At 41.6% G+C, this 24,939-nt stretch overlaps 1 protein-coding gene across 3 annotated transcripts in view; it reads left to right on the forward strand.

Moving 5' to 3' along the window:
- Positions 1–24,939, forward strand: part of SIM2 (SIM bHLH transcription factor 2) — a 75,794-nt gene that overhangs the window by 24,129 nt on the left and 26,726 nt on the right. For all 3 annotated transcript variants that reach the window (XM_084843716.1, XM_084843718.1, XM_084843717.1), the window contains exons 3-6: positions 1,935–2,024; positions 13,631–13,739; positions 20,243–20,328; positions 22,433–22,632. In XM_084843716.1, the coding sequence (XP_084699842.1) occupies positions 1,935–2,024; positions 13,631–13,739; positions 20,243–20,328; positions 22,433–22,632 (485 nt within the window). The remainder of the gene's footprint in view (positions 1–1,934; positions 2,025–13,630; positions 13,740–20,242; positions 20,329–22,432; positions 22,633–24,939) is intronic.

The raw sequence follows: 24,939 nt of genomic DNA on the forward strand, positions 1-24,939 counted from the left end.
GAGACATTTTACAACAATTAATAAGATCTTTAAAATATTCTTTACATATAGAATAGCTAATTAATTACCATTTTCTCATATTTTCCATAATACAAAACCCATGATTTACTATTTCACTTATTGCTGAATTACGAATGCTGTTTTAAGCCCCACAGCTAATCTGCTGAAAATGTGTATGCCTTCATTGCTGAGCAAAAAAACACAAATAGTGATATGCCTTTAAAGAGCCAGTAAAACTAAGGCTTTCTAATGGAAGTGCAGATGCAGCCTAACTATAACACTGGGGAACAAATTGCTAGTTTATGAGGAATGTTTTAAAGCAATGTTTTATTTAAGAAAGCAATGATTTCTTCCCCATGTTAATACCACTACAAAGTTTTGTTTATGTTCTGAAGGGGGGAGGGGAGGAAACCAAAGAGTAATCTGGTTCCAATTACATGCTGTAAAAGTAGGGTAGGCTAGAGAATGATTTGGAATATTTTTTATTGGGGTAACATTGCTCTTGCCCCTCTGTTACAGCCTTTTATTACTTTCCTCTAGTTACAGCATCTTAAAATATGAATTACCAAATATAAAAGGCAATTGTTTTATCTAGGTATTCAGAAATTAGTTTTCCTTTTTAAATGTAGACTTCTTTCCCTCCACATGGATAATACTTAGGTTCATATTTGGTCTAATCAAAAATACATAGAGATGGGTTTTACTGAAACAAATATATTAAGCTGCTTTACATTGACTCAGATTGTACATCTATTGCCTCCTCTGATTAGCAGTGGCTTCTAAGGCCTTAGGCAAAAGTCTTTCCCATCCTTGCTACCTGAGATGCTTTAACTAAAGATTGAACTGGAGACCTTAAGTGCTTTATTCTTACTGACAGTGCCTCTCCCAGGTATCGAGTAAAGATCTTCACCTGCCTCGCTATCTGAGATTCCTTAACTCAGGGATGAGAAAAGTGTGGCCCTCCAGATATTGTTGGACTGCAACTCCCTTTGGCAATGCTGGCTAGGGCTGATGGGGATTGCAGTCCAACAGCATCGAGAGGGCCACACATTCCTCACCCCTGCTTTAACTGGAGATGGCAAGGATTGCACCTAGGACCTCCTGCATACAAAGCAAATGTTCTATCACTAGGTTAAGGTGTCTTCCTGAGATTAGTGGAGCTTCCAACTACATGTTTCTGGGATTGAGATGGAATATATTTACTATTAAGAGCAATATGACTCATCCTGATAATCAAAATGGTATTTGGAAGGAGGTCTCATTTATTTAAGTGGAACTTAAATGTGCTCAAGGTTTGTGTTTTTAAATTACAAGGTATGCTTATCTATTTTATCTTATTGCCGACAATATGCAAACAATCATTATGTAATAGGTCAACATAGCATGTTGCAGTGGTACATGTGAAGGTAGCTTTAATCTTCAATGAATTTCTTTGTTAGGATGGTTTTATAAAATTTATTTTATTCAATATACATCCCCTCCCCAACTTACAAATGTCAAAAGAGTTAATCATTCTAATTCTCAGTTAATCCTCTGCTCACAAAAGTCTTAATTAAAAGTCAGAAGAATTTAAAATAGCACGCAAAACAGCATTAAAAATGTAAATAGTGATAAGCTATTTCTGCCAATTAATTGGGATTGGCTTTCCCTTAAGAACCACATAACTCAGGATTTGTGCTAAGTACTAAAATAACCCATATCAACCTGAGATGGTTAATTTAAGTGCTGGTGCTATAAAACTAGCATATGTAAGAGGAGAATGAGTTAGAATTAACTTTTTATAGTGTTTGTATAATAGTCTTCATCAGGGCAATATGGGTAATATATTTTTTAATATATGTTCTTCTGTAGGGGGAAATTAAAAACTTCTCACAAGGAACTTGACTATAAATTGTAAGTGGTGAGATTTTACTCTATTTCTTTCTCTCTTACAGACTCTGGATGGGTTTGTTTTTGTGGTAGCATCTGATGGCAAAATAATGTATATCTCAGAAACAGCTTCTGTACATCTAGGTTTATCCCAGGTAGGAACAAGTTTCTGTCCCTCTGTTAAATGCTGGTGTTGGAGTGGCATATGGTGATATTATCTTGCCAGTGACATAAAGTTTCCCCTCTGAACTGGCTGTAGGTTGTTTTTTTTAAGAATTAAATGCTTCACACAATTTGTCACTCTATGGAAACTGCCTTACATTTTTCATGTTATATATGTTTAGAAACGAAAGGTGTAACCCACAAAAGTGCTCTGCTAACTCTATCCTCCCTGCCTGGTAAATCCCAGGCATACCTTGAAGGTGGATGCAGCATGGCCCACCCGTCATACAATCATAGCAAGTGCTGCGCATTCCTGGCTGGGTGCTTTTGCAACTGACCATACTAGTAGTGGTAATGGTATACATCTCTGAAAAAAAGTGGAGATTTCCAGTCTGTACTTTGGATTGTATGCAGTCGTGTTAGCTGCTGTGAAAATAGAGGAAACCTGAGTTTTATAGTAAATGTGCTTTAGGAAAAAATAAAAAGGGGGCAGATTTATGAGTGTTCACATAGAATTCAGGGTAATTTTTCTTGAGTTTTGCCAGCCTTGTGGCCTTTTCAGTAAAGTGTTTTATATGTTTATGGTAGAACTCATAAAACTGGGTTTACTACTGTTCTGCTCAAGAGTTAGTGTTTGGGGTTTTAGGGCACTACTACATTAGTTCCTTTTAAAGGTAAACTCTAGCTATGATCCTCCTAAGCACAATTTCATGGATGTGCATTCAATTAAAACAACAGGATTTACTTTCAAGTATATGTGTTTAGAATGTGTGCATCAGACAGCAAATAGAATTGGGATGTGATGCAGCATTTTGAAATATGAATTATGTCCATAACTCATAATTAGTCAATGATTAATTATTATGTCTTTAGAAATTTAATGTTTTGGATGTTGCTGTTATCTTGGGAATATATTTTTTCTGAAATCAGTGCAAAGTACTGTTGATCATTCAGTAAAGAACAAAGATTGTGTTTATTTTCATATGTGGAATGGCTCTTGAAGAATGTTCCCATGTGGACCTTAAAGCATATGATGTGTTAATATTGGCCTGCTACCTTCATGTTGTAGGCTTCCTGTCATAGGCTTGAGTTGAGATTCATTTTGACTTTTATTTAGACTTGCAGATTATTTTAGAAGTAACATCCAGCTCCTACATCTATCTGCCTAAGTGCAGGTGGATATATGCTGATCTGAGGTATGTGGGCAGCACCATTCCAGCCTCTCAACAGGGGAAGGGGAAAGCAGAAAGCAGCAACAATAATCTACTTGCTATTTTCTCAGGTGCAATTGGGACTCAGGTGAGAATGGCTGCAGGGCTGTTGTATGGGCCTTTCAAGATAGTCTCTTTTTCTGGAATGAGAGGATATATCTATAGCATCACCTGCCACATGGCTCCAAGTTCACCAGTTGTTGGCAGATCCTAAAACATAGGCATAACGTCACAATACAAAGTCCCAGTGTCTAGCAATTTTCTTTAGCAGTCTCTTTTCTTTCTTTAAAGAGAATGCTTGGTTTGCTCTGGTGGTATTTGTTTTTCTCTGATAGTTCTCAGAGGAAAGGTGACACCACCCGAATTAATGAACTCTTTTGGGAGGAGGGAAATAGAAAGAGTAAAAGAGAGGAGCAAGAGTTTGTTGCTAAAGGGAAACTGGAACCTTGGTGGTAGCAGTAGGTCCCTAGATGCAGGCATGGAAAGTGTGAGAAGCACTCTCAAACAGCTGTTGCCTACTTTGGTATCAAGGGAAAAGAAGCCCCCCATATTTTTTCTTAAGGCCAGTACAAGCAGGGAGGGGATTCTATATATGGAGTGTCTTGAGAAGTTAATGTAAACTAGTTCCTGTGTCCTTCTGTTCCCCAAATTCTTCTTTCTGATTCCAATTTCTACCATACCCTCCACCTCTTCAAACCATCTACCATTTTTCCACTTTCCAGTATCTGTGTCTCCCCAAAAACTTTTCAGTGCACAAACTGTTGTCTCTCCACTCTCCTCCTGGGTTGCTTCCAAATGCAATCATCCTGCCTTGTTCTTGGAATTTTACATGGGGCCCAGATGACTTCATCTTCCACTTGTAACTCTTCTATGTTTTCCCACTACCAGTTCCGTCTCATTTTCTTTCCACAAAACATCCGCTAAGATGGAATAGCTGCACAGTGTCTTTTGATTGGTTGTGCTAGGAGCCATCCATGTAGAAGCATCCTTTCTGCAAGTACTCTTCCTTCTGGTATGACCCTCTTATCCTTTTGAGAACAATGTGAGAAAAGGTATGCAGGAAGGAGGGTTATTGATCAAATAGTGCCTCTTTGTTTTGCCCCTCCCCTTCCCAGTTGGGGGAAGTTAAGGGGTAATTATTTTTGAGGATGTAGTGATGGGAACTGATGCTGCTCCTTGGGCCCATGTAGGTGGGTTGCCCCTACCCATGCACTGCTTGTATCTTCAAAAGAAGAATTATTAAGGCTCACAGAATCGGCCAGAATTTTACCCATAGGTATTTCATAAACATTGGGTTAATTAATAAGCATTCATGTAGTTGTTAGCCAGAGGAAATACCAGATTCTTTGACATATAAAATATACTGAGGAACAGCCTTTAAAGTGTTAAATTGTGCAGAATTCCAGCCACTAAATTCATCTCAACCTTAATTCAGTAAAGTAAGCAAAGCACATGCTTATAGAAAGTATGGATTCAACCACATGCTTAAATTTGGGGCCCTTGTTAACTAGTTAGCATTACAGAGAACTGTGAATCTGCACACTTATTAATAGAGCATTTGGATTTAAACTGCCTTGCTTCCCAATCCTAAATGTCCCACATCTAGTTTGAACTTATTTTTATGTATGCTGTTTAGGATCAGAGTGCTAGTCTCATTGCTTTTACCGATTTGTGGACTGCTGCAACAGTAAATGTAGTCAGAGTACTTTGAGGAATGCAAACCGTTATTTACTTTAAAGTAGCTGTTCTTTTTTAATTAGTTCAGTGAAAATGATTCCAAATCATTCACAGTTTCTCCCCACTCTGTTGTACTGCTGAATTCTTTTGAGTAATGAATTGGACATCAACAACATATTAGATATAAAGTGGACCTGGTCAGCTTGTGTAGAATTAATAGCTTTTGGTGGAAGCTTCTGAACTCTTAATTTTTGGCACTTATTACCTGGGATCAAAAGTCCAGTGTGCTTCCAGTTTTAAATAATCCTATTTACTGGCCAGACATTTTGGGATTACAGGGATGTCAGAATTGCATAGGAGAACCTGCTAGATATCAGGTTCCCTGGATGCTTGAATTCTGCTTCTGTTCTGCTATGGTTAGGAAGCTAATAACAAAGGGCTGTCCATACTTAGCAGCGTTCCTGTGGATTGTGAAGGTAACTAAGGAGGGGGCTCTTTCTTTCCACCACCCAAGGACTTGGCAGTCATGAACGGCCATGCTGCTGAGATAATTTATTGTTTTTGGTTAGTCATTTCATCTGTGACTGATTTCAGGACCTTTAGTAATATAAAAGCAATATTATGTACATTGAGACTTCAGTGCTCAAGCTACTTTAGAAAACTCCTATTAAACACCAGGGTTACACAAGCGTTTTAGCCCTGAGGACCACCTGTGACACTGAGCTGCATGCGCATACCTATACACATGCATACACATATACATGCACACACATCTTGGTGATCCTGATACAGATCACAAAGAACGATCTGTATGAGGATCTCTGGGGGAAGAGTGGAAGGTTTCTCTTCAATGCTTTTTCCTTGCTGCCGCTACCAGTGAGGAAAGAGTGATCTGTATTAGGATCACTAGAGGAGGGAATTCTGCAGTGGCGGGGGGTCATGGCACACCTGGGGACTGCAATTAAGGTATTGGGTGCTGCATGCGGCCCCTGGGCTGTGGGGCTTTGCACCCCTGTATTAAGGGACTATTTTGGAAATTGCATACTGATTGTGTTATATCACCTCAAAAACTCAGTCATTTACAACAGCAGTTGTTAAACTTTTTTTCCCCCATGGACCACTTGTAAAGTGTTGTGGGTCTCAGTTGACCACTTAATAAACATTTTTTGTTGTACAAATCAAAGCACATACACGAATCATATTTTAATAACAGTGCCATCTCCATCATCATCACAATCATCATCATCATTTGATAATCTGGACCTGGTCAAAACAACCATCATCAGAAAAAATAAATCAAGTGCAGGGCCACTTATAGATAATCTTGACTGTTCCACAACTTTTCGGTGGATCACACTTTGAGAACCTCTGGTCTGGAATTGCTAAGTGTAAGCCACTAGGGAAACATGGAACGTCTTAGCCCTACTCTTCTTTGGAAATACGTTCTATTGAAATCAGTGTGAATAAAGTCGGAAAAAAGAGGTTTGAAATTCACATGTAGAAACATTTCATGAAGAATACAAAGGAATGGAAGAAATAAGGCATTTTCTGGAAATGTACATTTTTTCTGTGTGAAATGTAGATTTCATTTATTCATTTTATGTAAAAAGGATAAATTGCATATTTTAGGAAATAAGTAGGACTGGCCCAAAAGAACAGGTTGAATTACTTCACCTCTTTGTGCCCTCTCATTGTTGGGACTCAGAGCAAACTAGGCTGCACTGAAGAATTGTACAACTTTAATTGTAAATAGAGACCTTTAAGTATTACTTCTCTGTTTATATCAAGTATTGCATGTGTTTGGAAATGTTTTGTTGATAGACGTTTATGTCTGTCAAAAATTAGCAAAAAAAAGATGCGCAGTTCATTTATGTTAATATGGAACTCTCAAGGTATTGTATTAATTATGTGTGTGATTCTAGAATGAGAACAGTATGTGAAAATTTATGCAAAAGTAGGTCAAAATTCAGAACAAGAGAAAAGATAATATTATGGAAAGAAAGGACTTGCAGGATAATTCATGCAGAACTAACCTTTTTATTTTTTATATTTGTATGAAAAAATAAGACAGATACACTGAATTCATATATTAAATTTTATATACAGACTGATGCTAAAGGTTCACATATTCAGGTTGCATTCAGGTGATCCTCTAAACCATGGTTTGGACAAATAGAAACAAGCCATGGGATCTAGTGTTCTTCTTCGTGGTCTCTGTGGATCACACATATGGGCTCTGTGCCTACGCTGAGCCTCTTTTGGGAAAGTTCTAAAGCTGAGGAACGTTTTTGGCAGGAACCCTCCCGCACCGTCTACTGCGCATGTACCAGGAGGTTCCCGCCCATTCCCTCAGTTCTCCTTCGACCACCTAGCAGTAGCCTCTTTAGAAACTTCCACCATTCGTAGAGAACTTCTGTTAATGTTTTTCACACTACTGCTGAGGTCCTATCTTTTTTCATCTTTGATATTTTTTTCTTGTTTAGGTCGTTACCTTAAAAAAAAGTTTATCTGTCGTCTGTTCGTCTTTTTGTCATCTGCCGCAGCTATGGTCTTCATATGGCCACAAAGGCCCCATTTTGTAAATGCATCAAATGTGGGAGTAAGATGCCCCCCCACTGACTCTCACCCCTGTTTGCCTGTTTTACTTGGGTGAGGGTCATTTACCCAACACTTCCTCTTTGTGCCAGTCATTCACTAAACAGGTGCAGAAGAACAGGTCTGATAGACTCAAGGCAGAGCTATGGAGGAGGGCTTTGTTGGCCACAGGTTCAAAAAACTCGGCCGACTCTCGTGTAAAGAAGGCAGTGGTTACTATGTCTTTGTCAAAGCCATCATCTTCTCATCCCTCCAGTTCTGGTGACCGGACTGACCCTCCGACTCTGGGGTGCTCTTTAGCACTCTCGGTAGTGTGGAAGATTTCGAAAAAGCTAAAGTTCCAAAGTTGGGATCTGATAGCCTCAAGAACAAAAAAAAAAGAGAGGGTTGCTGATAAGCCTTCGAAACCTAAGATTCCAACCCCTCCACTTTTATTGGATTCACCTATCTGGATACTGCTGTGGGTACCAAGCGCTTCTGTAACTGAGCCAATTTCTATGGCATTGGAAGGTGAAATATTGGAGCTGTCTCCTCCACAGCTGGTTTCCTGGGATTGAGAGACTTCTCCATTGGAAGATTGCCAGTTGTCATCCTCAGTGAGAAATGAGGCTTCTTAACAGCAATTACCATCCCCTTCTCGGGATTGAGAACATCGTTTCCTTCCTTCTGAGGCATTCAGGTCTCCTTATGGCGATCATCATCACAACTATCAGTATAGGGAGAGGTCCAGGTCTCTTCATGGCGATTGGGATAGAAGCTCCGAGTGGTCTTGCCCACCGCCACAGTGCTATGTGTTTGAGGATTGGCATTATTCTCGGGATTGAGAATATTACTATGACCAACAAAGATATCTTGGGGCAACTTTACCTTGGTACTGTCCTCGGCTGTTGGTGACTCAATCTTGTCCCCCTGCGGGAGATGATTTTGTTCCACCTCCACCTGTGCTGCCCCACTCGTTGTCCTTACTATGAAGCCAGGCAACGTCGGTCAAGCCGACTCAGCTGCCACCTTCACTTGTGAGGCAAACTAATCCTCCACCTGTCCCGGCTTCTAGACCGCCTTCACCTCAATTATGCGGATGATTACCAGCCTGAATCTTCTTCATATTCCTCTGTTCCACCATCTGTTCCTTCTCCAATGATGTCGCGGGGATGCAGGAGGGAGCTTCTCCTTCAGAGGACATGTTTAATTTTGCTGAACAGGTTAGCAGAATGGCCCATTCACTGGGTATTGATGTGCAGCAACCGGAGCAACATGTCCAGGATCCAGTTTTTGATGCAGTCCATACTGGATCATCGAAACCGGTAGCAGTCCCCTTCTTACCAACCTTCCTTCAAACAGTGCAGCAATCATGGAAGGCCCCATCTTCCATGGTACTGATGTCTAACTGGCTTGAATGCCTGTACTGCATACAGGAGAAAGACATTACATTTTTATATTCGCATCCATGACCAAATTCTATCATTGTGGAATCGGCGCAAGGGTGGTCGCAGAAGGTTCATGCTTCACCTGTCAACAAGGAGGGTAGAAGACTGGATCCAGTATGGACTGCATCAAAAACTGGCTCCTGGACATGTTGCTCCGGTTGCTGCACATCAATACCCAGTGAATGGGCCATTCTGCTAACCTGTTCAGCAAAATTAAACATGTCCTCTGAAGGAGAAGCTCCCTCCTGCATCCCCGCAACATCATCTGGAGAAGGAACAGAAGGTGGAACAGAGGAATATGAAGAAGAGTCAGGCTGGTAATCATCCGCATAATTGAGGTGGAAGCCTCAATTCTGAGGCCAGGACAGGTGGAGGATTAGTTTGCCTCACAAGTGAAGGTGGCAGCTGAGTCGGCTTGACCGACGTTGCCTGGCTTCATAGTAAGGACAACGAGTGGGGCAGCACAGGTGGAGGTGGAACAAAATCATCTCCCACAGGGGGACAAGATTGAGTCACCAACAGCCGAGGAAGTTTACCCTTATCTGGACGATTGGCTCCTTGTCTCAGACTCTGAAGATTCCCTTTTTTGTGCCATCAAGATTGTTCTGACCCTTCTGAGAATGTTGGGCCTGTATGTCAACAGGGAAAAGTCAACTTTGAAGCCAACACAACGGCTCCAGTTTATAGGGGCGTTGCTCGATTCAACAGTTGCATGTGCTTACCTTTTGCCAAATCGGCAAGAGCAGTTGATTGCCCTTGCGGACACTCTTTACTTTCAGTGGTTAGTCACCGCTCACATTGTGCAGACGCTCCTGGGACATAGGGCGACAAAGGTCACAGTTGTTCATTGGGCAAGGCTTTGGATGTGACTGCTACAAAGCTGGCATCTCCAAAACATTGACTCCACCACTGATGCTCAGCATTGTTGTCGAAGGATTCCAGACACCATGACAGATTCCCTCCTGTGGTGGATGCAACCGCACAACCTCTCTTGGGGCGTTCTGTTCGTCCGAGCATCTCCTACGTGGGTATTGAAAACAGACATTTCCCTTTTGGGATGGGGAGCTCATTGTGGTCCAGTTTTGTTTCAAAGAATCTGGTCTTTTGAAAAAAGAGAAAAGAAAAGACATTGGAAAAGACACATCACATAAACTACTTGGAATTTCTCACCATTTGGAAGGCGATGCATGCATTTGAGACTTACCTTTGTGGAAAGCATATGCAAATCCTGACTGACCATATGGTGTTGTGGTGCATCAACAAGCGAGGAAGCACGCATTCTTCCAAACTTGTGAATCTCACGATGGAAGTATTCCAGTGGGCAATCTATCGGGCCATTCTTTTGAGCGCTCTTCACATTGCTGGAGAAGACAATGTTTTGAGAGATAATCTGAGCTGGTCATACAAATTGTCCCAGAAATGGCAGATGTCCACCTCCATTCTGCATCATCTCTTCATGGAATGGGGTTGGCCCATGATGGGCTTGTTCACCACCCCATCGAATGCAATATGAAACAGATTTTGCACATGAGCGGGGATCGGCCAATTGTCATTGGGTGACGCTTTTCAACTTTGATATCATGAGGAGCTGTTTTACCTATTCCCTCTGTTTCCTGTTCTCTTGAGGGTGTTCCAAAAACTAGCACACAACGGGACGGACTGCGTTTTTATTGGTCCTTGATGGCTGAGGCAGTCATGGTTTGCAGCCCTGCTGCGTCTGTCCAAAAGACAATTCCTACATTTCCCACAATCCTCAGATCTGATTTCTCAGGATTGAGGCAGGATCCGACATCCAGATATCAACACCTTGAAACTCATAACTTGGAGGATTCGGCAGTGAATACCAATGCTTGACTCTCATTGGAAGTCCAGGCAGTTTTGGACATGGCTAGGAAGCCAGCTACGTGTCAATCTATGCAGCTATGTAGTCGTCATTTTCAACGTTTGCTGGTCTGCATGGTTTCGATCCACTTAAGGGATCAATTCAAATTGTTATTTTGTTTTTGTTTCATTTGTTTCAGAAAAGCTTACAGTTTCTGTCCATAAAGGTCTATTTGGCAGCTTTTTCTTTTTATAGCGTTTGGCAGCTTTTTCTTTTTATAGAGGGCATGTTCAAGTTTTTTTTGCTGTTCACTTACCCTACTACTCAGTTTCTGTGGGGCTTAAAAAATTTGGCTCCCTTACTGAGAACTATAGCACCTCAGTGGAGTCTTTCTGTTGTTTTGCATGCCCTTCTCTCGAAGCCCTTTGAACCTATGGCCACGAGGGATCTTCGGTTGCTGTCATGGAAAGTGGCCTTCCTGGTTGCCATCACATCCTCCAGACGTGTTAGTGAGATTTGTGCCTTACGAGTTGATCACCCCTACCTGATCTTTCACAAGGACAAGGTTGACCTGAGACTGGACATTTACCTTTTACCAAAGGTGGTCTCTGATTTCCATGTCAACCAATCCCTCTCACTTCCGACTTTTTCCGATCCTTCTTCTGACCTGGAAAGGAAGCTGCATGCTCTGGATGTAAAGAGGGCATTGGCCATTTATAAGTTGAGGATAGCATCTTTCTGTAAGATGCAACAACTTTTTGTATGTTACAGTGGTCCCAAGAAGGGTCTCCCTGTTTCTTCTCAAAGGCTTTCCTCATGGCTAGTGCAGACTATTGGTCTGACCTATGACGTATCAGGCTTGGAGCATCCATCTCATGTTCAGGCACATTCCACACGAGGAATGACCACACCCTTTGGCAAAGGTGTGCCTTTGTCAGGCTTATGTAAAGCGGTGACATGGTCAAAACCCTCGACGTTTGTAAAGCATTACGAACTGGATGTCAAGGCATGTTCTGACTGTGCTTTTGGGCGAGCTGTGCTGTCATAGAATCATAGAATAGTAGGCCTGGAAGGGCCTACAAGGCCATCAAGTCCAACCCCCTGCTCAATGCAGGAATCCACGTCAGAGCATCCCTGACAGATGGCTGTCCAGCCTCGTCTTGAATGCCTCCAGTGTGGGAGAGCCCACTACTTCCCTAGGTAATTGGTTCCAATGTCGTATTGCTCTAACAGTCAGGAAGTTTTTCCTGATGTTTAGCCGGAATCTGGCTTCCTGTAACTTGAGCCCATTATTCCGTGTCCTGCACTCTGGCATGACTGAGAAGAGATCCTGGCCTTCCTGTCTGTGACAACCTTTCAAGTACTTGAAGAGCGCTGACATGACTGTCATCAGTTGTGTCATGAGACACCTACCCATCACCAGCTTGTTAGTCGCCCATATGTGTGATGCACAGTGACCATGAAGAAGAGATGCAGGTTGCTTTCCTGTAGCAGTAGTTCTTCGAGTGGTCATCTGTGCGTTCACAGAAGCCACCTACCGTCTCCGCTTTGGTCTCAATGTCGACGTCAATGTTGGTATCGAGGTGTGATTTTTCCCTTGGTTTCAAGGTCATGCTAGTTAGTCTCAAGGAACTGAGGGAACAGGCAGGAACCCGCTGGTACATGTACAGTGGACGGTGCGGAGGGGGGGGGATCCCACCAAAACCATTCCTCAGCTTTAGAGGTTTCCTGAAAGAGGCTCAGCGCAGGCAACAGAGCCCATATGTGTGAATGCATAGATGACCACTTGAAGAACTACAGTTACAAGTAAGCAACCTACATTTCTCTCTTCCTTCTCCACCCCTGCCTCCTTCCTCCTCCTTTTGTGCATGTGGCTTAATACATTATTTCTTGGTCTAATCAAACCAGAAAAAGGGCAGACTAGCTAAATGAGCTGCCCAAAACAGGATTGTGGTTTGCAGTTCTGATTTGGAGGGCTTGCTGAAACCATAGTTGGTTCATATTAACCCATGCATACCCAAGAGGAGCAGGGAAGGTGTTGGCAGTGGGGAGCATTTGAACCTATGGCTCATTTCTGCTCCTCCAAACCACAATTTGGAATATCATCTATATGCAGCTGCAGTCTCTTTGGTGCTAACTGGATTTGTAACATGATGTGTATAATGTATAAATTCACTGTTATTGAAAAGTATATTGCCTCAATCTAGTTATGGCAATACACATGCAGAAGCGAGTTTATGCATGTATATTCCTAGTCTATGGGAAATCAGGAGCACAAATTGATGGTATATACATTATTTTCAAGCCTGATCTAACAGCCAGGTCTGTGTGAGCATAGTCATTCAGAGAAAGACAAAATACTGCTGATTAGCTGTTCAGAAATGGTGGGAGTGATTTAGTTTTTCCCTGTCCTTCCCTTCCACACCAAAGAACTGTGGTCAGACCAACTTTGTTGAAAAAGAAAAGGCCATGTGGTATGGAACTATCTTTCCATGTGAAAAACTGTGGGAACTAAATTTTCCTTTGCTTCACTCACCGTCATTTTTATCTCCTTCGGCAACATCTGTGAAAATAAAAGCACCAGCGATAGCTGTAGAAGATCAAAATTGACTAGTTCTTAATATTAAAGAAGTCCTTTTTTGATGTAATTAGTATAGACCACAGTCTTCAGTTCTATTGTTGTCCATGGTAAGAGGAAGTGGGTTGTAGATTATAGTCTTTGATTGACACTTACTTTTGGTCCAGGAAAGTCATGTGAATGTTAGAAATGCAATAGGGTATCTGTGAATAGGAGGCAGTGATATCTGAAGAATACCACTATAAAAAATGTATTGCAGTACTGAATTTGTTAACTATCTTCTTGACAGGTAGAACTCACTGGTAATAGCATTTATGAGTATATTCATCCATCAGACCATGATGAAATGACAGCAGTTCTAACCGCTCACCAGCCTCTTCATCCTCATCTCTTACAAGGTACTTCCATGAGATGTGACCATGTGCAAGTAAAAAAGATGACGAGATGTAGGACTGTGCTTGGTATGCTAATGCTTTATCTGCTGAAATTTACAAATGTAGAATGGATACCTGACCGGTATCTACACTGATGTAGCAGCTTTAATCTCATTCTAACTCTGAATATATTTCTCTAGAACTACTGTTCTTGCTTTATATATTGTCTCAATGAGAGCCAGTATTCCCTCAGTGAGAGCCAGCATGGTGTAGTGGTTAGAGTGTTGTTGGACTAGGATTTGGGAGATCTGGGTTCTAGTCTCCATTTGGGCTATGAAACTTACTTGGTGACTTTGGACCCGTCACTGACTCTTAGCCTAACCTACTTCACAAGTTTTATCCTTTCTGTTGTGAGGATAAAATGGAGAGGAGGAGGACCATGTAATCTACCTTGAGTTCCCTGCAAGATGAAAAAAGGTGGGATATAAATGTTATAATAATATATGCCTTGCCACATTATCTATTTGAAGTGCAATTTTAGGTTCTATACCCAAGTTATAGCAACAGGTATGAAGTAATAAGGACTTTCCTCTATAGAACAATTATTTACAGGGTGTGGAGTTGTTAAAAATGCTTCATGGCCATTTTCCAATTGACATCTTGAAGATCCTTCTTCAAAATATGTACATGAAAGATGGGAGACAGAAAGGAAGACCAATTTCATTCCATCACCTCAGGGATGATTCTGGCTTTCATGAAAGCTAAACATAATTTCAGAGAAGTGACTAAAGTCATGTGCAATCTGAGTAAACAAAAACAAATTCATTATATAAAATAGCCAATGCCTTACTTTTTTTGTACCATGATAGAGCAAGCCATTTAAATGTACATAGGACATTTTATTTTTAGGGGTTTTTAGGAAGTATCTTCTTGTATCAGAGGCAATATGCCTGTGTACACCAGTTGCTGGGAAACACAACTGGGAGGGTACTATTGCACTCATGTCTTACTTGTGGGTTTCCCACAGGCAGCTGGTTGGCCATTATGTGAACAGAATGCTGGACAAGATGGGCCTTGGTCTGATCCAGCATGGCTCTTCTTATGTTCTCAAGTCAGACGTGTTGACTGGGTTCTCGTGATGCAATAACCCACTTCGGGCAGCCAGCCGTGTTTGGTTGTCATGTTGTCTGAACCTGGAGCGTTTTCCGCAGGGTGGCATATTTTTCAGGAACAAGCTACAGTGAGAACCCATGGCTTGTTGTAGGGTTGTTCTTGCCCACAATGGTTTGTCATGTCATCCAAACAGGAGACCTATTTTATCATGGGTTGCGGCGATCGGCTACAAAGCCACTCAGCAAGAGCGGCAGAAAAGCCCATGCAGCTGGCTTTTCACAATCTTGCCAGTGACTGCCCTTCCACCAATGCTGAAACAGCACTTTGGAAGGACCGTCACGCATTTTCCAGCATTTTTAAAAAAAATTAGTGCCTCAAAAATGCACAATTGTGGTAGTAATTTTTTTTTCTTTTGGTCAGTTTTTTGCAAGCGTACTCTTATGATTGCCTGTTCCATTTCCTTGTATGTTTCAGCTGTCAAAAGGAGTGGAGAAGGGGAGTACAAGAGCCACTATTTTTGTGAACTGCCCAGAGAGCTTTGGCTATTGGGCAGTATAGAAATGTAAGACATAATAAATAAACAAACAAACAAATAAAACAAGGAAATTGACAAGATGAGGTTGCCTATTGGCTAATTTGCTCACAGTTGGGAAGGACCAGGGCAGAAATAATACTAAAGGAAAGGAGGGACCCAGTAGCATTATTTAGAAGCACTGAAAATAAGTAAGTGCACCAAAAGTGTGTGTGGGGGGCACAATATCTCCCCCTTGGTGATGTGATCCTCTCACTTTTAAGTGTTGGACTCACACTTCTCAGTGTCCCCCACCTTTTCAACACTTCCTCCAGTCTGCAGCTACTCCAGAAAAGGGAAATATTAACTCCCCCCAACAACCTTTTACAACTCCTTTTCAGAGCACTTACTGCTGCAGTTACTGCAATTCCCTGAAAGTTTTTTTAAAAAAAATTCTGAGAAGGCGGTTGCTTGGGACTGACTGAATGGGGCCCCATGAGGTGTGTGTGTAAGTACTGAGGGTGCTGGCACCACATATGCTCCATCCCATTCTTCCAAGCTCTAAGCTTTTTTTTTTAAAAAACAAACCTGTCAGGAATATTTGTGAATTTTTTGGGACTGGGAAGTAAATGGAAGGGAAATGTATGCAAATGTAATGGCTGGGAAGTAAATGGAGACAAAATCTGTGCACCTACATTAAGTGCTCTGTCACTGCAGGTGTGCAAATTTCCCCTCCATTGACTTTCTAGCCATTAAATTTGTGCAAATTTCACCTCCATTTACTTACCAGCTGTTAAATTTGCATACATTTCTGTGGATTTTTTTTAAAGCTGTTAAAAAACTGCAGCAGTAAGTGCTCCAAAAAGGAGCTATGAAAAGGAAGGGGGTAATATCTCCTCTTTCTGGAGTAGCCGGAGACTTGGGGAAGTGTTGAAAAGGTGGGGGACACTGAGAAGTGTCAGTCCAACACTTAAAAGTGAGGGAAACACATTGCCAAGGGAGAGAGATTGTCCCTCCACCCCACAAACACACACTTTTGGTGCTCTTACTCCCTTCACCATTTCCCTCATTTTGCATGCTTCTGAATTGCACTACTGGGTCTTTCCTTTCCCTCAGAATTATTTTTCCCCCGGACCTTCGCAACTGTGTGCAGCTTACCCAACAGGCAACCTCTTTTTGTCAGTTTTGGTGTATGTTACCTACTCCACTTCCCAGCTTCCTTTTACTGCTGAAACAGACAAGGAAATTGAGAAGGCAAGACTACACATATCAGACAACCGTAAGTGCGCAGTGAAAGAATGACAAAATAATAATAAATTACAACCCCAAAATTTGTGCTGTGCATTTTTGAGACACCCCCCAAAATACTGTGGGACAAAAAGGGGAAGCGATTAGAGCGACCACAATTGAGCATTTTGGAGGCACCAAAAATAAATACATAAAAAAGCCAGGGAAAGATGCTTTTCAGGGAGCTATCAGAGCAGGGAGGGGGCTGGAACAAGGAGGCAAGACAGATTTGCTGAAAAGTCCCCTGGGATGTCTGCTGGACCTGGCTGGAGGACTGAGAGGGAGCACAAGCCACGGCAAGCCCAATTGTCTGTTGGGCTCACTGTAGGTTGTTCTGTGAACAACTAACCCATGGTGGCTTATTCCCAGTTTGGCTTAGCATGACATGCAAACCTGTAGGGCTGTAACTACCTACAGGGAAGGAATACAAAAAAGTAAATAGGAGTTAGGATTGGGAGCGGCAACTTGCCCATTTAAAGTTAGATAAAATCTTTGTTTAGCAAATTGTATTTGGGATGTTTGGAATATAGTTCACCTTCTTAGCACAGGATCTGCCTGAGGAAGGCCTAAACCACCTCATAAATTAAACTAATCCTGGGTGGCAAGGGGGGATGCTGTTAGAAGCTTTGGAGTGGAGGATTTTCTTGTTTAGTTCCCAGGGGTGCTTCCAAATGAGGTTTTTATTGTGCAATTCCTCATTGATGGATTTTTACGGGGCATCCAGACAACCGTCCTGTGTTTCCCCACAGCCTTTTCTGTCTTTTTTTCTTTCCACAAAAGTTCTTAAGGCGGAAAAGCTGGAAAAGCTGCACAGTATCTTTCGATTAGTGGTGCTTGGAGCCCTGAACATCTTATTTAGACTTTTTATTTGTTTATTATATTTTAATCCACCCAATAACAAATGTTGGGCTGGTTTGCACAATCACCACCCCACTGTGGCGGGTTGTGGTGCGTGCCGGCGGCAATTTTGAATATTCAGCCCCAGGTAGGAGGTTGCCATGGTTTGTCATGTCATCCAAACCCAGGTGGTAGGGATTGTTTGAGGGTTAACCCTCAAACAGACCTCCCCTCTGGGAGGATTATAAATAGTTAAAAGTCTGAAATATAATACCAAAAGTTAAAAATATAAAATACAATGCAACTGTTTAAAATAATATAATACAATATAAAACAGCAAACAGCACAGGAATATATAAAATTATGTAAGAACAGCCATAAGAATGGCAATATATATTGGATACTTCAAGGACTGTTCAAAAACTGCAGTTAGCGCAGACTACAGCAGTATGTTTATTAATGGGGTATATCTTGCCAGTTCTTAAAATAGCTACACTCGTTTTCTATCAGTTTCCGAGCCCAGATCAAACTGCTTGTATTGACCCATCCTAATAGTGAATTCATTTACCCCAGGGTTTGTGGAAATACCCCACCTCCATACCAGAGGGTTGAGGAAGAAAACCCCAAACAGCCCAATGAGGACTGAGCATGCTCAGTAGCCATGGAATGCTGGCTGACTGTTGGAAGGGAGGAAATGGAAAACCAGGGGAGAGGGGCAATGGAATGGAGTATCCTGGAAGAGGGCATGGCTGGCTGGCACCCTGAACAAGAACACTGCACACTGCAACATTTTGTTGCAGTCCCACTTGTAAAGTTTGGGGCCAGGGTATGGCTTGGGGCCAGAGTACCCGAGGGACATGCCTAGGGGTTGTGCTTGTGCTTGTGCTTCTGAAGTAAGGCATGTGATTTCCAGTTTTGGTACCCTGCTTCTGGAAGGTTTTTTATATGCTATTTTGTACTGATATTTTATTTTGCCTGCTGTGATTTCTGATTTGTATTTACTTTTATTGTATGTAATTCTATTGTTTTATTCTATAAGGCACTCTGAGAGTTTAGCCAGCCTTCCCCAAACTGGCATCCTCCAGATGTGTTATACTACAACTCCCAGCATCTGCTATGCTGACTGGGAGATGCTGGAAGTTGTAGTCCAACACATCTGAAGGATGCCAGGTTGGGGAAGGCTGGCTTAGGCTGAAGAATGGCCAAATTGTTCATTTTGGAACAATTTGTACTTTTCAGATTTTTTAAAAACTATCTAACTATGGGCTGGTCCTGCCATTTCATCCTCAAGAAAATTGGTAGCTTGCAAGGAGAGAAAGAGCACTCTTTCTTTCCATGTGGATGCATGTTCAGATTTGGCCCCATTCATATACTCAGTCAAGATTAAGATTCAAAAAGTGTGGTGGTGGAGTAGCATGAATCCTTACCCTTCATTATGCAGAGAATGTCTACTATGAATGGGGTCCTCTGCCTGAGCATCCAATTGTGTAAATGTAACCAGCTTTTTTGAGAGGAGGAAATAATGTGAACTGGGCCTAAGAACCAGACACTCATGCAGAAAACCTCATGCAGAAAACCTATTTCATACAGGAAGCTTATAGAAAAATTGAGGGGAGGGCTTGTGCCATTTGCCCCATCACGCTACTGCAGAGCCATTGGAGGGAGCAATCCTATGGCTGCTAAACAGCAGCTAGACGGCCATAGGATATGTTATTTTCCAGGAACCCACTTCAGAGCCCGCGCTCCAAAGTCGGTTCCTGGAGAACCGACCTCCCCTCACTTCTGCGTTGCCCCTGAGGCAGCACGGAACAGCCCTGTCCTCCATGCTCGCAAGAGGTGTGTGGAGCAGCCGGAAAGGGGCGTGGCTAGGGGCGTCCCAGGGAGGGAAGAGCATAACTGCCTGTACAACACATCCTATGTGTCGTACAGTAGCCTCCTTCTCTGCTCCGTGCTCCCACGGCTAGACAGCCACAATCAGCTGTCTAGCTGAAAAAGCAGGTAAGGAGAAGCACAGAGGAAATAATCTCCTCCATGCTTCTCCTGCCCTGCTTTGGATAGGCGGTCGCCTCCAAGTTCAGAGGCAGCCTCCTACCTAGATAGGATTGTTCCCTAAAGGTATGAACTTGGGGCATACTTTCTTTGAGTTCAAGGTGAGCTTGTAACATATACATTTCCTTCATACTTGCCTTATTATTACATTAGCAAACTTTGGCACCAACTTGAGCTTTCAAGCTGAGTGAGGCGGCAATCCTGTGCTCACTTACCTGGAAGTAAGCCCCATTGAACTCACCAACTAAACATGCATATGATTGGACTGCAAGTTACCTGAAGAATCCAATTGCATGTGGTGATTCTGATGTTAGAGTGATGGCAGCAAGTATCTGTAGCAAGGAGAACTTATGGATTTTAATCTGGCACCTATCCATAGAATTGATTCTCACAAAGATTAATGACACAAATATCAGAACTGGTCACTGTGGTTACTAGGGAAATTTTCATTCTCTCTCTCTCTCTCTCTCTCTCAAATACACATACCTACCTGAGTTTTTATTGCATTTTTTATTTTTAGGCTTTAAAAAAGAATTATCCTTAAAATTATAAATGTAGGAAAATAATGAAAGTTGGCAAGCCATTTACTTCTTTGTTACTTGGCAACATTCTCTTAAAGTTTTTAAGAATAATAGAAACGTATCTTCACAGCTATGATATTAGAAATCTATGTTGAAGTGGCAAAAGGAGTATTGTGGAGAATCTTGAAATATTTGCTTTTTGTTTTCAGAATATGAAATAGAGAGATCTTTTTTTCTGCGAATGAAGTGTGTCTTGGCCAAGCGGAATGCAGGATTAACATGTAGCGGTTACAAGGTAAAGTGCTCAGATTTCTGCCATCTTCACAGAATAACAGATTTTGATTTTACAGCCTCTCTTCAGGCAAACGTGTATTCTACAATAATAGAGCTGTGACCTATTGATGGAAGAGCTAAGCCAAAGTGGTGGAAGTGGTAGGGTTTGTAAAAAAAACAGCACATACACCCCAACCAAGTGCTGGTGATATGTGGCAGGTTGTGAAACATGGTAAAAATAATTGTAAATGCAGAAAACTTATGGGAAACCCTAATTCTGATTTAGCTTCATGACATCATAAAGTAACATCTGATTATCTATGTAACACCATCATGCCTATTATGATTGATTGGGACTGATTCAGGAAGAATCCCATGGGGGGCGTGTGTGCATCTGAGAACAGTGAGAGGAAAAAAAGCTGTGTGTGAGAAACTACCCCCCCATACACCAGGCCTCTTTGCCCTGTAAATGTTCATGGGTGAAAATTCAATGCAGCCTTAATAAATAGCATCTATAACTACGCTGGCATCCCAGTTATGGGACTCCCTGCCCAAGAAGGTTAGTTGACACCTTCCCTACTGGCTTTCAGGCAGCCAGTGAAAATGTTTTTTTATTTCAAAGAGCATTTTAATTGAGTCAGGTTTTAAGCCTGATATTTTGTCATTTAATTCTTCCCTTGTTTATCACTGAGAGGGAGGAGGACCATAGCTCAGTGGTTGAGCACATGGTTTGAATGCAGAAGTTCCCATATTTAATCCTTGGCATCTTCAAGTAAAAGAGCAGGTAGCAGGTCTTTCTCTGCCAGAGACCCTAGATCAGAGGTGGGCAAGTCTGGGAGGCCTGGGGGCCACTTCTGTCCTCCTGGAGCCCCTGTGGGTGCCAAAAATGGGGGAGGGATAAAAACAAAATGGCAACAAGAACTGCTATGGAACACCAAAAGGGTCAAAGTTAGTTTGCAAACATGCTAATTTTGATCCATTTGGTGCTTCATAGCAGCTCTGGATGCCACTTTGTTTGCCCCCCCCATTTTGGTGGGGTACTCCTGAATTTCAGGGTGGAGGCAGAATATTTCCCACCCCTGCCCTAGAGAGATGCTGCCAGTTGGAGTAGACATTATTGGGTGAGATGGACAAAAAGTATGACTTCCTATAAGGCAGCTTCCTATGCTGTATATGGTGTTTTGTTGATTATATTACTTGTTCTGTTCACATTTATATTTTATTGTCTTACTGTAAACCACTTAGAGAGCAATATAGAAATTAAATAAATAGATACTGTTTTGGCTGTTAAATTCCAGTGCAACGCTTCCCTTTCCCTTTGGCTTTCTAATTAGCAGAATGTTAGAGAATATCTCTCTCTTCTTTGTTTTCCCCTCACATTCCTTATTCATACTCTTCTTATTGCTAGTTTCTCTCTTTTCTCACCCCACCTTCTTCCATGCCCCCTGCCTCTTACGCACATGCTTTGCAATAAAGACTACAGCCCAATCCTATGCATGTTTATTCAGAAATAAGCCCCAGTGAGTTTAGTAGGGCATACTCCTCTGTAAACAAGCAGTCTTACTTATTTACCTTTGCCACCTCATGCTTTGTCCTGTGAGATGCCACTGTTGTGCTCCTTGCTCTCCTCAAATCTAATCCTCAATGGTTGTGGCTATTTTTGCAGAGAAGTTGTTTATTGTTTATATTAGCCCACGTTAGAACACCTTCTGGCTTCTTTGGTAGGATAACTGCAAAGACTGAAGCCCTGAAGGACTGATGCAGGGAAGAGTGCACCGTGGCAGTTTCTCCTCCAAGAGAGAGTATGAGGAGGCAAAGGTTGACAGCCTATGCACAGTTGGTGGCCAACACACACCACAGCTAATTGTGGGTTAAATAACCCATGATGGGCTGTCGTGTCATGTGAACTGGCCCACAGTATTGGCATACAATATATGCCATATGTCCACCTCTTCTTACAAATTAACCAGTCACCTGTAATTAGTCATGTTGACAGAATACTCAGAAAAAAATAGATGTTAACATTCCTGGTGTGTGCTTTTTGGTAAACAATATTGTCAAAAGGCAATCTTGAAGTTTCTTCTTCCTTCACAAATTTACTCCCCCCTCCCCCCATACTATACTAGGTGATCCACTGCAGCGGCTATTTGAAGATACGGCAGTACATGTTGGATATGTCTTTGTATGATACCTGTTACCAAATTGTGGGGCTGGTTGCTGTAGGTCAATCGTTACCTCCCAGTGCAATCACTGAGATCAAACTTCATAGTAATATGTTTATGTTCAGAGCGAGCCTGGACTTAAAACTAATATTCCTAGATTCCAGGTAAGTAAAACATTATTTTAAAAAATGTTCTTTATATGCTGGTGGCAACTTGCAAATGATAGTTTTAAAATATAAGGGTAAAAAGCAACAACAAAGGCATAATACAAATTAAACAAATCTGCAGCAGCAATATTCTCTTTGAATTGTTAGGACATCTGAAAATTAAGCTTTGTGTAAATCACAACGGTTTTTTAGAAACATCTAGTAATTCCTCTTCACTGAGGGGAGAGAGAGTTAATTATTACCCCTGTAACTTGAGCATTGAGTAAAGTGAGACTTTAATGATCACAGTGAAGATAAGGCAATGTTCTATCTTTAATATTATGGAGTATTCCAATTCTGTAACATCTAGCAGTCCTGACTGAAACTGAGTTACTCAGAATGACTGGAAGATTGGTGTCGTTGTTTTTAAAGACTTGACATTCTTCTAATTATACAAGGTTGAGATTGGATGAGTACTCTGTGGCAGAGTTGACAAACAAGGAAGAAATTTAGAAGTCTAGTTCAGATAGGAAGCCTTTAGCATTTTTATTTTTTTTTTACTTACACGCACACAGGCACCAGGACTGTTTTGTACTTTAATCACAAAACTGTCTTCTTCCCGTCATTTGTTCCTTTTGATTTTAAGGATTGGGCTGCAGCTTTGTTGGTCTTGGTAGCATACTAGTTTAAATAGCCATTTGTAAGAGGTAATGTTCACTATTGGCATGAGTCCTAGCCAATGCAAAGTAGGCCTTTGTTACTAAATTGCCAGAATGAATTCCTGCAGAAATAATAGGACAGGAAGGTCTTCACTGGCAATTCTTGCAAAGCACTGTACACTTTGCCCAGCACTAAAATACTAAATGTAAAAAGAATCAACTACACATGCTCAAACCCATACTAGTTTATTAGTTATCATTTTCTTAGTAGCTATACTGTCCAAGCTGAATATTTCTTGCACATGCTTGGTTTTACCTTTACAAGGTTGAGTGTGATACGGCTTTGTATTACTCCCAGTTCACTGTAATTGATAATGAGGGAAGGGTCACTGGACAAAAACATGGAAGGTTCCTGTGGGTGCATTACTGGATTATATGAAGTGAAAAGGAAAGCTAATCCAGCAGTTGTTTGGCTATATAGTGCACTAGGGGTGAGAGACTGGATGATATCTGTGCTTTTTGGAGTCAGAGAGAAAATTTTGCTCATGGGTGACCTTTTCTTTGATGTTCAACAATACAGTACATTTTGATAGACTGTGTGGAGAATGCACTTATTTTAAACTAGTAAACAGACCTGGCTTCACCCAAATTCGTCTAGCCCTTAGATATAGCAAAATCTTCAAGCAAACTTACATAGCTGTCAAAGTTAGACACGTTGTGCCTGCCCTGTCTGAATGAAGTCATGCCCACTGGCATCCCAGGCACAGCCCCTGCCATGGTGTACCCCTATAGCCCCCTGAGGGAGGGGTCTGGCTACTCCACTCCCCTAGGAGAGGAAGCAGCAATATAACTCTGTCCATTGGACCACTCCCCACCCCTCCTGCTTCAAACTGTATCAACTGCGCAATTTGGCTATATGTTAGCTGGGGAAGCCTGCTACCTAGTGACCTAAGGTGGTACTACAGGCTTCAAACACGCAACATATTAACATTAATTAAAATCAATTAGTGCATTTTAAAAACCAAATAACCCTGAAATGCACACCCCTAGAGTCCCCTTAGTATGCATGTGAAGTTTCAGATGTCTAGGTTTCATGGCCTTGGTGCTATGCTGCTGACAGACACATATCATCTGTTACGTCAATCACCAGTGCTGGAGGTCACACTGTAGGACTTCTAGAGAGGAATTGAAAAGTTGTAGGGGTATGGAACTGAAATGTTTGTGGGGGTGTGGACAAATGAGTATTCTTGATATCTTTCTCTTCCTCTCATTATTCAAAAAAGAAGCTGAATGGATGGAGCTAAAATCCTATTTCGCACTCTCAGAATTTCTCAGAAATTGAACCTAAGAGATAAATTAAAATCTGCTGCCTTCACGACTAAACAGCAAATTTATTATGGCAGTAGTAGAGGAAAATGCATGCTCTCAGCAGTATTTGGTTTCAGTCCCCCTATTAACTTATTTCCTCTTGTATTACAAACAAGAGGAAATTGGTTCTAAATAATGGCTTTGTAGATAGTTGCATATTACGCTTTTGAATAGAATGCCCTACTGCCAAAAAAGAATGAAAAAGAATGCCAACAGGAAAACAAAGTTTATTAGTATTTTCTTGATGAGCTTTAATTTAATTTGCTTCTTAAAGCCAGGAAAGGGCTTCTGGGTCCTG

The sequence above is a fragment of the Heloderma suspectum genome, chromosome 3 (assembly GCF_057233095.1).
Source record: "Heloderma suspectum isolate Gila_16-S chromosome 3, 16-S_ref, whole genome shotgun sequence".
Lineage (NCBI taxonomy): Eukaryota > Metazoa > Chordata > Lepidosauria > Squamata > Helodermatidae > Heloderma > Heloderma suspectum.